Source organism: Tamandua tetradactyla, chromosome 18 (assembly GCF_023851605.1).
Source record: "Tamandua tetradactyla isolate mTamTet1 chromosome 18, mTamTet1.pri, whole genome shotgun sequence".
Taxonomy (NCBI): Eukaryota; Metazoa; Chordata; class Mammalia; order Pilosa; family Myrmecophagidae; genus Tamandua; species Tamandua tetradactyla.
Genome location: NC_135344.1, coordinates 33039483 through 33055430, shown reverse-complemented (window position 1 = coordinate 33055430; position 15948 = coordinate 33039483). Strand labels below are relative to the sequence as shown.

Below are 15948 nucleotides of genomic sequence, written 5' to 3'. Positions count from 1 at the left end.
ACTTTATTAGGCAAATGTAGTAAGTTCTGATTTAGGAAGGACAGTGGTAAATAAACTTCACCTGCTAGAAAACTGGATGCACTACATTTAGTCGGAGAATACCTATTCTTCATCTGAGCTGTTCACATACCATTTGCCTCTTCTGAGTTCCAGATTGCTCCATCTAACTGTCTACCTGACATCTTCATTTGATGCCGTACAGACATCAAAAACTTGTTTGCCTAAAACTGAATTCCCAATCTTTCTTTCCAAATCTATTCCTCACTCCACAAATGTTACTAGCATGAACAAAGTTCCTCAAGCCAGAAACCTGAAGTCACTAACGACATTTCCTTTTCATTTACCCACCACATCCAATCTATCACCCAGTTCTATCAATTTCCCCAACTCTATCTCAGTTCACCCTCCCTTTCATAACAAACGTGACCATTTTCTATAAAAAGGGCACTCATAAGAATGTTAACAATCTTAAAACTTAGATATTGAAGCGAATGCATTTTCCTGGAGTCACTCAAATTAAAGGAATGGAAAGCTGGGAAAAGGGAATAAAGCAGATAGTCAAGGAGAATGTCACCGAGCATTTTTTGGGTACAAATCATTCAGGTGGAAGAATCCCTACTCTGCCCTGCAAGTCCGAGGCCGCCAGTTCACCCTTTGGGCCCAGGCTCCCGAGAGGCTCACGCGCTCTCTCTGCGCCAGGCCGCCTCGGGCTTATGGCATGACCCATTTTCCCTAACACAAATAATGACCTACTACGCTGGCAGTGGGAATGACATCCAAGTCAGAGGCAAGCAAACCATGAACTCAATTCTCGCAACAGGAAATTTCACCGAAATCATCGTTGCTAGTGCCTTGTAAAGTGTTTTCTCATTAACCAAACAATCCTTTTGGGTTCGGTTTTATCAAGTTCCCTTTCGAACTGATGAGACTAAATTCCGAACCGTAGACCACCCCCTCAACCGCCCCCGACACTAAGCCAAGTCCGCAGCGGAAGCCTGGCAAAGCCCCGAAGAGCGAGAAGGGGAGAGGCCGCGCCCACCGCCTACTCGCAGAGAGCGACCAGGCAGGGCCTGCGGCGGTCCTGGCGTTCACCTCGGAGCAGGGCCATGGCAGCGGCTCGGTCGCAGGTGCGAAAGGCCTCTCTCGACGAAGTTAAGTCAGGATGCTGCAGAGCGGATATGCCGCTAACGCAGTCTACAAGGCGCCCTCAGCGTCTCTCACACGTCCCCCGGCCCCGCCCCTCCCCTCTCGCGGCTCTCCGCGGCCCCGCCCCTCCCCTCTCGCCTGCTTCCGGCGGCCTTGTCCGCTTCCCACAGCCCGGGCCCACAACCGGGCCCCGCCCCCGCCTCTCCCCGCCCCTCTCACTCACTTTTGGCGGCCCCGTGCACGCGCACCTGACCTTGTCGGAGCTGCTCCCCTCGTCGCCTGGTCGCTTGGGAGCCAAAGGTAAACACAGTTAACAGATAACCTTTGTTAACTGTTAACGGGCCTTGGAGAAAAGCAGGCATTCCTTGCCAGCGTTTTTTTCTCTCTTGTTAAGTTTTTCTAAAGATTTTCCTTCAGTATTTCCAGACCAAGATAATGATTTGACTCTAACTTATCCAACTTATCCCTGCCTCCCCACAAGTAATTAATTTTAGCCTTCATCCTCGCTTTCGTATTTTCCTGAAAACTGTTCCGTAGGTGCTGGGACGCCTTAACAATGGGAACTTAGAAGGGTCCTGAGGGGTGCGTTGGGCGCCCCCGACCGCGAGCTGGGGCCGGAGCCGGAAGTGAGTGGGCGGGGCGCTTCGGCCTTGGGCGCTGGGCTTTGCGGCTGCGCAGATCAATGAGCAGCGGCCCAGGCTGCTTCGCGGGGCGTAAGAGAGGTGGTGGGTGGGGTGTGGGTGCTCGGCATTTTGGGGAGATTTAGCTACTGTAGTAGGTCAGGGGCGCCTGGGGATCCCTGATCTAGCCTTCGGATGAGCCTGCAATATTTTCCTTATATGATTGGGCCCCTTTGTGGGCGGTGTCGCTTGCCGGGAGCCTGAGAGGATTATGAAAAAGTGCCAGGCGACCTGTGGCCAGGGGACTCGGCGCGGGGAGGAAAGGCGAAAGGGGGAGGTCTAGGGAGGCCTCTGCTGCTGTAACTGTGAGCCCTGGTCGGTGATGACGTGACCACTGCGCAATCTGAGTTCTTGGAACCAGGTGATGGAATGTGGCTGAGAATGGACTGAGACCGGGCGAGCAGGAGGCGGCCTGGGCGGAGATGCAAAACAGTTTCTCAGTGCCAGGACCCTAAGAGTGAGCGGGCTGCTTCGAGCATAATTCTTTTTTTTTTTTTTTAACAGTTTTATTCATACACCATACAATCCGTCCTGAATGTGCAATCAGTGGTTCTTGGTATAATCACGTTATGCATTAACCATTGCAGTTAATATGAGAACATTTCTATTTCTTCTGCAAAAAAAGAAAAAATCCCATCCCTCCTCCCTTATATCTTTCTATTATTTGCGTTTAGTTTTGGTATAATGCCTTTGTTACAGTTAATGAAAGAACGTTACAATGTTACTCTTAGTATACTTTAGTTTGCATTAATTCTATTTTTTCCTATATACCGCCCCATTAACACTTTGTAATAGTGACATACGTTTGTTTAACATACTTAATTTAAAAACGTTCTTTTATTTGTACAATTAACCACTGTTACTGTCCACTAGGTTTCGCTAAGTTACATAGTCCCAGTTTTTATCCTCTACCTTTCCTTCTGGTGACCTACATGAACTTAGTCTTCCTCTTTCAACCATACTCCCTTCTCATCTTTGTTAGCTACACTTAAACAATTTTATGCTGCCATCACACAGTATTAGGCTATCCATTTCTGAACTTTTACAGTCAATCTTACTAACATTCTGTACTCCTGAAGCATCAATTGCCCAATCTCTACCTTCTTTCTATCTTCTGAGAACCTATGGTCTCAAATTTAACTCTCAAAGTTTGCTCATTATATGCATGTTAATATGGCCAAATGATATTTGTCCTTTTGTTTCTGGTTTATTTCACCCAACATAGTGTCTGCACGGTTCATTCACATTAACGACTTTATTGTTCCTGTAGCTGCACAATATTCCATCCTATGTATACACCACAGTTTGCCCATCTGCTCATTAGTCAGTGGACTTTTGGGATGTTCCATCCTTTGTGTAATCATGAATAATGCTGCCGTAAACATCAGTGTGCTAATGTCTACTCATGTCACTGCTTTTACTTCTGAGCATATACCTTTTGTTTCCGTTTGTTAAAGCTGCTGGAATGCAATAAACCAGAAGTGGGTTGGCTTTTACAAAGGGGATTTATTAGCTTACAAATTTACAGTTCTAAGGCCATGAAAATGCCCAAATTAAGGCATCAGGAGGAAGATACCTTCTCTGAAGAAAAGGTTGGCATCTGGGGATACCTCTGTCACATGGGAAGGCACATGGCTTGGTGTCTGCTGTTCCTTCTTTCTCAGGTTTAATTGCTTTCAGCTTCTGGCTTCAGTGGGTATGTCCTTGACTCATCTTCTTCTCTGACCTCTGTGGGTCTTTTCTGTCTTCTCTCAAAAAGGACGCCAGTAAAAGGCTTAAGACCCACCTTGAATGGGGTGGGTCACATCTCAGTGAAACTACCTAATCAGAAAGTCCCATCTACAATAGGTCTGCACCTATAGGAATGGATTAAAATAACTTGCCTTTTCTGGGATACATAATAGCTTCAAATCAGGATACTTACTAATGGGATTGCTGGATCATATTGCAGATTTATACTTAGCTTCCCAAAGGACTGCCAAACTCCCTTTCAGAGTGGCTACAGCATTCTTCATTCCCACCAACAGTGAATAAATGTACCTCTTTTTCCACATCCTCTATAGCACTTGTAGTTTTCTGGGTTTTTTGGTAATAGCCATTCTAGTAGCTATGAAATGGTATTACATTGTGGTTTTGATTTGCGTTGCTCTAATAGATAGTAAAGTTGAGCATCTTTTCTTATGTTTTTTAGCCATTTGTATTTCCTCTTTGGAAAAATATCCATGGATACTTTGGAAAAGCATCTATTTTTAATTGGCTTGTTTTTTTCTTCATGAGTTGTAGGATTTCTTTTATCGCATATGTGGTTACCAAGTATTTTTTCCCGTTGAGTAGGCTGCCTTTTTACTTTCTTGATAAAGTCCTTTGTTGCACAAAACTATTCAGTTTTGAGGAGATCCCATTTATCTATTTCTTCTTTGATTGCTTGTGCTTTGGATGTAAGATCTAGGAAACCACCTCCAACCTTTAAGATCTTTCCCTATATTTTCTGCTAAGAGTTTTGTGGTCCTAGCGCTAATGTTTAGGTCTTTGATCCATTTTGAGTTAATTTTTATGTAAGGTGTGAGATAAGGATCCTCTTTCATTCATTTGGATATGGATATGCAATTCCCCCAGCACTATTTGTTGAAAAGTCTGTTCTTTCCCAGTTGAGTGGACATAGGTGCCTTGTCAAAAATCAATTGACTGTAGATGAGAGGGTCTGCTTCTGAATTGTCAGTTTTTGTGTTTGGTTTATCTATCCTTGTTGCCAGGACCAGGCTGTTTTGACCACTGTAGCTTTGTAATTGCTTTAAAGTCAGGAAATGTGAAACTTCCTGTTGCTTCCTATGAAACGGAGCTTGAAGGATATTAAGGAATGACGAGAAAGAAAGAGAAGAAGAAAGGAAGGAGGGAGGGAGGGAGGGAGGAAGGAAGGAAGGAAGGAAGGAAGGAAAAGAAAGGAAAGAAAGAAAGACACAAAGAAAGAAAGAAAGAAAGACACAGACGGGATCAGGGGGTCTGAAGATCAGCCATAACAAACAACAGACAACTTTATTCTTATCCAGATCCTGCTTATATACTGCAGGGTGACAAAAGGCATGCATGCATTTCTTGAGGGAACAGAGAGCTTATCTTTCAGTGCTCTCTTAACCATTTGGGGTAAACATTCTCTTCCTCCCAGACTGTTCTACATAAAGCATATAGCAATCTCCGCAGTTGACTGCCACTGGCCAGCTGCTCCCAACAAATTCTGCAGGTCTTGTTTTAACCCTTGGCTGCTACAACTTCCAACTTCATTTTTCTTTCTCAAGGTCTTTTTAGCTGTTTGGGGCACCCTGCCCTTCCAAATGAATTTGGTTATTGGTTTTTCTTTTTCTGCAAATTAAGTTGCTGGAATTTTAATTGATAATGTGTTGAGTCTGTAAATCAGTTTGGGAGATTGACATCTTAATGATACTTAATTCTTCCAGTCCATAACACAGAATATCCTTCCATTATTTAGGTCTTCCTTGATTTCTTTTAGCATTGTTTTATAGTTTTCTGTGTACAGGTCCTTTACATCTTTGGTTAAATTCATTCCTAGGTGTTTGATTCTTTTAGCTCCTGTTTTAAGTAGAATTTTTTCTTGATTTCTTCCTCAGATTGCTCATTACTAGTATATGGAAATGCTACTGATTTTTGTATGTTGATCTTGTATCCTGCCACTGCTGAACTCGTTTCTTAGCTCTTGTAGTTCTGTTGTAGATTTTTTTGGGCTTTCTAAATATAGGTTTGTGTCATCTGCAAACAGTGAAATTTGTATTTCTTCCTTCCTGATTTGGATGCCTTTTATTTCTTTTTCTGGCCTAATTGCTATAGCTGGAACTAATAGCATAATGTTGAATAACAGTGGTGACAGTGGGCATCCTTGCCTTGTTCCAGATCTTAGAGGGAAAGCTTTCAGTCTTTCCCCATTAATTATGTTAGCTGTGAGTTTTTCATATATTTCCTTTATCAAGTTGATGAAGTTTCCTTCTTCTCTTATCTTTCAGATTGTTTTCATGAAGAAAGTATGTTGATTTTGTCAAATGCCTTTTCCACATCAATCGAGATGATCATGTGGTTTTCCTCCTCCTGTTTGTTGATGTGGTGTATTACATTAATTGATTTTTCTGTGTTGAACAATCCTTGATGCCAGGAATAAAACCCACTTAGTCATGGTGTATAATTCTTTTAATGTTCTGCTGGATTCTATTTGCAAGTATTTTGTTGAGGATTTTTGCATCTATATTCATTAGAGAAATAGGTCTATAATTTTCTTCTCTCATAGTATCTTTGTCTGGCTTTGGTATTAGAGTGATGTTGGCTTCATAGAATAAGTTAGGTAATGTTCCCTTCTCTTTAATTTTTTGGAAGAGTTTGAGCAGGATTGATACTAATTCTTCCTAGAATGCTTGGTAGAATTCACATGAAGCCATCTGGTCCTGGACTTTCTTTTTTTGGCGCTTCTTGATGACTGATTCATTCTCTTTATTTGTGGTTGGTTTGTTGAAGTCGTCTATTTCTTCTCAAGTCTGTGTTGGTTATTCATGTTTATAGGAAGTGGTTCATTTCATCTAAGCTGCCTATTTTGTTGACATACAGTTGTTCTTAGTAGCATCTTATGATTGCTTTTATTTCTGTGGGGTCAGTAGTTATGTCTCCCCCTCCCAGTTCTGATTTTATTCATTTTTGAGCATGGTTCTTTGGGTGTTGGGCAGTATTGATCTTTTTGTGAGTCATCAGGGCATGCACATCCAAGAATCCTGCTTTTCAAATGCCATGGTGTCCCTCTTGCCGTTTTTTAAAAATCTACTTTTATTGTGAAATCTTTCAAACATACAGAAAAGTGAAAAGCCTTGTAGAGTGAACACCCCATATCTACTACCTATATTCTGTAATGGTTAACATTTTGCTCTATTTGCCATGTTATATTTATTCATCTGCTTTTTCATCAAACCGTTTTAGTTTTTATGCAGTCAGTATGCAGATCTTAGTATGCTTCATCCTTGAACATTGCAGCTTATGTTTCATTAGAGTGCAATATTTATTTACTGTGCTTTTCATTTAAGACAAATTTCTGTACTCAAATATATGATTCTTATGTTAAATGAGTGTTTTTGTTTCTTGGCTACTAAAACAAATACATAAAATGGGTTGGCTTAACCACAGGAGTTTATTGACTCATAGCTGCAGAGGCTTTAAGGCTTCCCTCCTCTCCGGTTACCATCTTCTGTTTGGCCAGCAATCTTTGGGGTTCCTTGGCTTTTCTGTCATGTTGTAATGGAAACAGCAGCACTTTCCCTTTCTCTTCTGGTTGTGTTGACTTCCAGCTTCTTGCTTCTCTCATGGCTTCTTTTATTGTGTTCAGTATCTTTCTTTATAAAGACTTCAGCCATATTGGATTAAGATCCATCCTTGTTTGGGCACACCTTGACTAACAGCATCTTCAGAGGTTCTTTTGCCAAATGGTTTCAAATCATAGGATCAGGAGTTGTGACCTGAACATACCTTTTGTGTGGGACATGATTCAGTTCCCAAATGAGTTTCACAAATGCATAGTCTTGTAATCTAAATCACTATCAGGTTATCCTCTGGTTCCTTCTTTCTCCTTCGCACCCTCTACATCCCAGGCAACTACTGTTCTCTTTGTTTTTCTCAACATGTCTTGGAATTTGACTTGGTTTATTCTTTGTCTTCTTTCCATTGCTTTAATTTGAGTGAATCAAGGAAGTTGACAGTCAATTCAATACTTAAATTCTGAGGGTCATTAACTTTTTAAAAATTAATGTAAGTTCCTTTATTACAACCAATATATATAGCCAGTGGAATTCTGACTTAGAGCAAGTTTTCAGTGTACTCAATGGTTTTTTCACCCACATTTGTTGGATGTTAAGAATGATTTATGAATTGGGGCTTTGGTTAGGAAGCAGGGATTCAGTCTGGATTGAGTGCTGTCAAGAAGTGGGGACAGTTCTTTGATTGGTATCTGTATTAGGGTTCTCTGGAGAAATAGAGATATCTGTAAATATGAGATTTATAAAAGTGATCACACAACTGTATGGACACAGTCCAAAATCTGTAGGGCAGTATGCTGGGCTGGCGGCTCCAGTGAAGGGCCTTGACGAACTCCATAGGAGAGGTTTGCTGGCTGAAGAAGCAGTGAAAATTCTCTCTTCACCCGTCAAAGTCCTCAACTGGTTGGATCAAATCCAATTTGACTGGATTGTCTTGATTGTGGAAGACACACCGTTAGTTGATTGTAGATGTAATCAGTCACAGATGCAATCCACTGACCGATGATTTAATAAACCAGCCTCCTGCTTTATCGGTCAGCTATGAAGTATCCCTGGAGTAAGATTAGGCCAGTGCTTGCCTGACCAGACAACTGGGCATCATCACCTGGCCAAGTTGACACCTGAACCCAACCATCACAGTATCTTAATATAATATTCTCTAGAAGGAGGACAGATCAGAAGCCCAGTCACTGATTAGCTGGGAGAGGGGACTTGGCATTTTGTTGTTTATGCACTGATCTTGTTTTGTCTGTGCTTAGACAAAATTATGAAGTGTTCTTTTGACTCACTTTATCATAGTCACAGAGTGAGCTTGTCTGCTGTAGATATGAGATATTTCATATAAATTGAGTCATAAAATATGTGACCTTTTGTGTTGGCTTCTTTAACTTATCTTAATGTTTTCGAGGTTTAACCCATATTGTATTATACATCAGGATTTCATTCCTTTTTCTTTCTTTTGGCTTACTAATATTCCATGCTATTTTTATTTATCCATTCATCATTTGAAAGACATTTGGGTTGATTGAGCCTTCATTTTTCAATAATATCTTAAAATTAGTTTATAATGCTCCTTGAGCAATCCTGATTTGAATTTTGTTAGAATTGCATTTTATTCATAAATTCATTTTAGGAGAATTGGTATCTTTACAATATTGAGTATTTTCATTTATGAACATGGTATGTTTCTTCATTTACACAGGTCTTCTTTTATGCCTTTCAATAACGTTTGTCAGTATTTTCCAATACTGGACTTAAAACATTTTGAAAAAAATTATCACTAGGTATATAGCTTGAGGGCCAGCACATTTTCCTGCAAAGAGCCAGATAGTAAGTATTTTATGTTTTGTGGGCCATATGGTCTCTGAAACACTAACTACTCAACTCTGCCACTGTAGTGTAAAAGCAGACATCAAGGATACTTGAATGAGTGTGGCTGTGTTTCAGTAAAACCTTATTTACAAACTTAGGCTGTGAGCTGATTTGGCCTGAAGACTGAAGTTTCTCAACCCCTGATAAAAGTTTTGTGACTGCCTTGAATTGGCTTTTATTATTACATCTAAAAAATGGTTATTGTTTATAGAGATGCTATTGATTTTTTTATGCTGATGTTGAATCCAGTAGCCTTGCTGCCCTCTCTGTTAATTCTAATATAGTCTGTAGAGTTTTTTATACTATAGTTGATATTTATCTGGAAATACTGATAATTTTATTTCTTTCTTCATAAACTAGTATATCTGATTCTTTTTTTATTTTATTTAAAAAAATCTTATTACAGAAACACCAGTGTGCAAATGTCTATTTGTGTCCTCACACTCAGCTCCTCCAGGTATACACTGAGCAACCGGGTTTCAGGATCATATAGCAGCCCCACCCCTAGACTCCTGTGGAACCACCACACTGCCTTCCAAGGGGCTAGATCTCTCATTTACCCTACTGACATTGAATAGGTAACTCTCTCTCTCCACATTCTCTCCAGCACTTGTTTCTCTCTGTTCATTTTTTTTTTTTTTTTTTTTTTAACATGGGCAGGTGCTGGGAATTGAACCCTGGTCTCCGGCATGGCAGGCAAAAACTCTGCCTGCTGAGCCACTGTGGTCCACCGTTTCTCTGTTCATTTTTAAACAATTTTATTCACACAGCATACAATCCAACCTAATTGTATAGACATGCCTTTGCTACCATACTTTATCTGAAGACATTTCCTTTCCTTCCATACAGAATCCATACCCCTTTCCTAATCTCCTATAGACATTCAGTTTTGGCATAATGCTTTTGTTACATTCATTGGAAGCAGTTACACTAAACTCTAGCTTACATTGATTGTATTTGTTCCCATGTAGGAGCCAAAGGGTTAATAGAAAACCTGCGGAATTTATTGGGAGTGACTGGCTTCAAAGTGGCCTTAAGGAGGTCTGCTGCAAACAGCAAGCTCCCAGCGGTGAGCCCTATCTGGGGAGAAAGGGGAAGAACATGGTCTGCAAACAGACTTGTGTTGTTCCTGCTTTCGCACACGAAGTATGGAATGTTCCCTTTTTGCTACCCAGATATCCAGGAGGCTAGATTGAAAGTAACAAGAGAACAAGGGAGTAATATACTGAAAAAACAGGCTTGATCAGCCAAAGAGCTATGAGAAATGATATAAAATAAAGCAGCTGGAGCTCTTCGGGGCTGCAGTCATCTTGTCTGTCTGCTGTGTGTGTCTGTGTGACTCATTCCACAGGGAGTGTCCACGTCCATGTTTTTTATTATGCAGGGGTTGCTGAAAGACTGCAACATTCCCATATACTGTTTTCCACACCCTGCAGTACTGACATTCATTTGTTCTCCCTCATGCAAAAACGTTTTTAAATTTGTATATTTAATTACCATCATTGTACACTCTAGGCTTTTCTACATTATACTATGTCAGTCTTTATCCTATGTCTTTCCTTCTGGTTACATATGTACCCCCAGCCCTTCTCCTTCTATCATACTCACATTCAGCTTCATTCAGTGTCTTTATGTTATTGTGCTATAATCATGTAGTTTTATTTCTGAATTTTTACAAATCTGTCCTGTTGAACAATCTGTATTCCCTCAGCACCAATTGTCAAATCTCTATCCTATCTGTATCTCCTGATAACCTGTATTCTTAACTTTAGTTCTCCAAGTTCACTCATTAATGTTAGTTCATATTAATTAGACCATACAGTATTTGTGCTTTTGTTTCTGGCTAATTTCACTCAGCATAATGTCCTTAAGGTCCATCCACATTGTTACATGCTTCATGACTTTATTCTGTCTTACAGCTGCATAAGATTCCATATGTATATACCACAGCTTGTTTAGCCACGCATCCATTCTGGACATTTGGGCTGTTTCCATCTCTTGGCGATCATAAATAATGCTGCTATAAACATTGGTGTGCAAATGTCTCCTTGTGTCCTTGCCCTCAGGTCCTCTGAATGTATACCTAGTAATGGTATTTTTGGATCATATGGCAATTCTGTACTTAGCTTCCTGAGGAACTGCCAAACTGCCTTCTGTAGCAGTTGTACCATTTTACATTCCCACCAACAGTGGACAAGTGTGCTTCTTTTTCCACATCTTCTCCAGCATTTGTTATTTTCTGTTTTTTTTTTGATAATGGCCATTTTAGTGGATATCAGATGATATCTCATTGTGGTTTTGATTTGCATTTCCCTAACAGTCAGTGAAGTTGAGCATCTTTTCATGTGCCTTTTAACCATTTGTGTTTCCTCTTCTGAGAAGTGTCTGTTCATGTCTTTTGCACATTTTTTAACTGGGTTGTTTGTCTTTTTGTTGTTGAGTTGAATAATCTCTTTATATATTCTGATACTAAACCCTTAGCTGATAACTGATTTCCAAATATTGGTTCCCATTGCGTAGGCTGCCTTTCTACTTTCTTGACAAAGTTCTTTGATGCACAGAAGAGTTTAATTTTGAGGAATTCCCATTTATCTATTTCTTTCTTCAATGTTCATGCTTTGGGTGTAAGGTCTAGGAAACTACCTCCTATTACAAGTTTTATAAGAATTTCCCTCCTTTTTTTTCTAAAAGTTTTATGGTCTTAGCTCTAATGTTTAGGCCTTTGATCCATTTTGAGTTAATTTTTATATAGGGTGTGAGATATGGATTCTCTTTCATTCTTTTGCATGTGGATATCCAGTTCTTCAAGCACCATTTATTGAAGACGCTGCTCTGTCCCAGGTGGGTTGGCTTGACTGCCTTATCAAAGATAAATTGTCCATAGATGAGATGGTCTATATCTGAACACTATTTGATTCCCTTAGTCGGTATATCTTTTTTTTTTTTTTTAATGCCAGTATCATGCTGTTTTGACCACTGTAGCTTTGCAGTGCCTTAAAGTCAGGTAGTGTGAGATATCCCACTTCATTTTTCTTTCTCAAGGTATTTTTAGCTTTTTGGGGCATCCTTCCCTTCCAAATAAATTTGGTTATTGGTCTTTCTATTTCTGCAAAGTAAGTTGGGATTTTAATTGGTATTTCATTGAATCTATAAATCAATTTGGGTAGAATTGAAATCTTAACTATATTTAATCTTCCAATAAATGAACACATTATACCCTTCCATTTGTTTAGCTCTTCCTTGATTACTTTTAGCAATTTCTTGTAGTTTTCTCTGTATAGGTCTTGTGGATCCTTAAATTTTTTCCTAAATATTTGATTCTTTTGGTTGCTATTATAAATTGATTTTTTTCTTGATTTCCTCCTCAGATTGCTCATTACTAGTGTATAGAAGCACTAGTGATTTTTGGATGTTGATCTTGTACCCTGCCATTTTGCTGAACTCATTTATTAGCTCTAGTAGCTTTGCTGTAGAAACTATCATGCCATCTACAAATAGTGAGACTTTTACTTCGTTTCTGATTTGGATGCCTTTTATTTCTTTTTCTTGTCAAATTGCTCTGACTAGAAATGCCAGCATGGCGTTGAGTAACAGTGGTGATAATGCACATCCTTGTCTTGTTCCTGATCTTAGAGGGAAAGCTTTCAGTCTTTCCCCATTGAGCATGATGTTAGCTGTGGATTTTTCATATATTCCCTTTATCATGTAGGGTATTTCCCTTCTGTTCCTATTCTTTAAAGTGCTTTCAGTAAGAAAGGATGTTAAATTTTGTCAAATGCCTTTTGGCATCAATTGAGATGCTCATATGGTTTTTCTGCTTTGATTTGTTGATATGGTGTGTTTTATTAACTGATGTTCTTATGTTGGACCATCCTTGCATACCTGGAATAGATCCCACTTGATCATGGTGTATAATTCTTTTAATGTGTTGCTGGATTTGATTTGCAAGTATTTTGTTGAGAAATTTTGCATCTATATTCATTAGAGAGATTGGTCTGTAGTTTTCTTGCAGTATCTTTGTGTGGCTTTTGTATTAGGGTGATGTTGGCTTCATAGAAGGAATTTTTTGTTGAAGAGTTTGAGCTGGATTAGTACTAATTCCTTTTTTTTTTTTTTTTGGCTTTTTAAAAGGGGAACTTAATAAATTGCTAGTTTACAGTTCTAAGGCCAAGAAAATGTTCCAATTAAAGCAAGTCTGTAAAAATGTCCAAATTAAGGCACCAATAAGTTACCTTCACTCAAGAAAGGCCAGTGGGGTTCAGCATTTCTCTCTCAACTGGGAAGGCACATGGTGAACATGGCAACATCTGCTAGCTTTCTCTCCAGGCTTCTGGAGCTTCATGAAGCTCCCATGGGGGCATTCTCCTACATCATCTCCAAAGGTCGTTGGTTGGTGGACTCTGTGGTTCTCTCAGCCTCATAGCTCTGCTGTGGCTTTCTTGTGGCTCCAAAAAGGGACTCTCTTCAAAATGTTCCTCTTTTTTTTTTAAACATTTTTTATTGTGAAATATAATATATGTGTGAAAAAATAACAAATTTCAAAGTATAGTTTAACAAGTAGTTATAGAGCAAATTTCAAAGTATAGTTTAACACATAGTTACAGAGTAAACATCTGTCAACATTGCTGAGACCCTAGTAGTCCTTTGTATCCATTTCTGATCACAGCCTCCTTTTTCTCCACAAAAGTATGTATCCCTAAATGATATACAATAGTTTAGTTTTGCATATTTTGGTACATTTTATAAATGGAATCAACTTTAGAAATTGCTTTTTCTGTTAAGTATTATGTTTGTAAGATTCACTTTTTAATCAGCTTGTCATTGTTGTATATTGTTTCAATGTATGAATGTAAGACACTTTATCCATTCTATATTGATTTGGGATCTTTTCAATTTATATCTATCATGAACATATAAGATATCTATTAGTTATGAATATTTTTATATTTGTATTGTAAATGCATGCATTTGTTTAGGGTATATACCTAGGAGTAGAGTTAGGGGATCATAGAATAAGTACAGCTTCAGCTTTACCAGATAATATCAGATTGTCTTAAGTAAAGCCAATTTTTACCTGCATTGGTAATGTAGGAGAGTTCCTGTTGCTCCTCATCAAACTTGATATTGTCAGACTTTTAACTTTTTGATAAACTGATAAGTGCATAATAGTATCCCAGGATAAAGAGTATTCCCTCTTTACTAATGAAGTTAGTTTGGTTTTTGGCCATTTGGATTACCTGGTTCTGGGTGGGATCACAGCTGGTCCAGCTTGTCCAGAATGGTGTACACTATGTGTCTGGTCACTGATGTGGCCCCAGCAGTTGTTCTGTAATGTTCTTGGCTATTTACTAACTGCTCTGGAGGACAAACTAAATCCCACTCCTCACTAAGCCACCATCTTCTGTTTCCTAATTCTTGAATGCTTGATAGAATTCACATGAAGCCATCTGGTCATGGACTTTTCTTTTTTGGGAGCTTCTTGATGACAGATTCATTCTCTTTACTTTTGATTATTTTGTTGTGGTCAACTAATTCTCTCATTCCCTCCTTTGTTTCTGCATGGTCAGTGGTTATGTCTCCTCTTCCATTTCTGATTTTGTTTATTTACATCTTTTTTTTTTTGTCAGCCTAGCTAAGGGTCCATCAGTTTTACTGATTTTCTCAAAGAACCAACGTCTGGTTTTGTCGATTCTCTCAATTGTTTTTATTTTCTCAATTTCATTTATTTCTGCTCTAATCTTTGTTATTTCTTACCTTTTGTTTGCTTTATGATTAGTTTGCTATTCTTCTAGTTCTTTCAAGTGCACAGTTAATTCCTTGATTTTTGCTCTTTCTTCTTTTTTAATATATGCATTTAAAGCAATAAATTTACCTGTTAGCATTGCCTTTGATGGATCCCATAAATTTTAATGTGTGTTTTCGTTTTCATTTTCATTGCCCTCAAGATATTTACTGATTGCTCTTGTAATTTCTTCCTTGACCTACTAGTTATTTAAGAGTGTGTTGTTTAGCCTCCATATATTTGTGAATTTTCTGACCCTCTATCCACTATTGGTTTCTAACCTCATTTCATTATGATTCGAGAAACAGTTTTGTATGATTTCAATCTTTTTAGATTTATTGAGATTTGCTTTGTGACTCAGCATATGATCTATCCTTGAGAATGATCCATGAGCACTTGAGAAAAAGGTGTATCCTGTTGTTGTGGGGTCTAATGTTCTGTAAATGTCTGCTAAGTCTAGTTTATTTATCGTATTATTGAAATTCTCTGTTTTTTAATTGATCCTCTGTCTAGGTGTTCTATCCATTGATGAGAGTGGGGAATTGAAGTCTCCAACTATTATGGTAGGGGTATATATTTCTCCCTTCAATGTTTTCAGTATTTGCTTCACGTACTTTGGAGCACTCTGGCTCGGTATATAAAGATATATGATTTGTTACGTCTTCTTGTTGAATTGTTCCTTTTATTAATACATAGTGTCCTTCTTTGTCTCTTCTAATTGTCTTACTTTTGAAGTCTAATTTTTCAGATATTAGTACAGCTACTCCTGCTCTTTTCTGATTGTTTTTTGCATGAAATATCTTTTCCCAACTTTTCAGTTTTAACTTATTTTTGTCCTAGGGTCTAAAAGGAGTCTCCTAGACAGCATATAGGTGGGTTCTCTTTTTAATCCATTCTGCCAGTCTCTGTCTTTTATTGGGAAGTTTAATCCATTAACATTTAGTGTTACTACTGTGAAGGCAGTACTTTCTTCTACCATTTTGCCATTTGGATTTTATATGTTATATATATTTTTTCTCTTTTTACCTTTACTGATAGTCTTCATTTCTATGCTCTTCTCCAGACCTCTCCTGCCTTTCCCTATCTGCCTGTAGTGCTCTCTTTAGTATTTCTTGCAGAGCCAGTCTCTTGGTCACAAATTCTCTCAGTGATTGTTTGTATGAAAATATTT

The 15948-nt window shown here is 38.8% G+C and overlaps 1 protein-coding gene and 2 non-coding genes across 9 annotated transcripts in view; 2 read left to right on the top strand and 1 right to left on the bottom strand.

Moving 5' to 3' along the window:
- The window catches only part of ACAA2 (acetyl-CoA acyltransferase 2), a 52188-nt gene extending 50040 nt beyond the window's left edge, over window positions 1-2148 (bottom strand). For 2 of the 7 annotated variants that reach the window (XR_013165132.1, XR_013165133.1), the window contains exon 1: window positions 1370-2148. Coding sequence is in view for 3 of the 7 variants with exons in the window: in XM_077135493.1 (XP_076991608.1) it covers window positions 1370-1508 (139 nt within the window). In the remaining 4 variants the exon portion in view is untranslated. Of the gene's footprint in view, window positions 1-1039; window positions 1241-1369 lie in introns of those variants that run through there. The other 5 variants (XM_077135493.1, XM_077135494.1, XM_077135496.1 and 2 more) reach the window with 5 other exon arrangements.
- On the top strand, window positions 1933-2078 carry LOC143662849 (small Cajal body-specific RNA 17). The gene has a single exon (XR_013165617.1).
- LOC143662844 (small Cajal body-specific RNA 18) lies at window positions 2140-2221 on the top strand. Its single transcript, XR_013165613.1, has one exon.
- Window positions 2222-15948: the final 13727 nt, after the last annotated feature.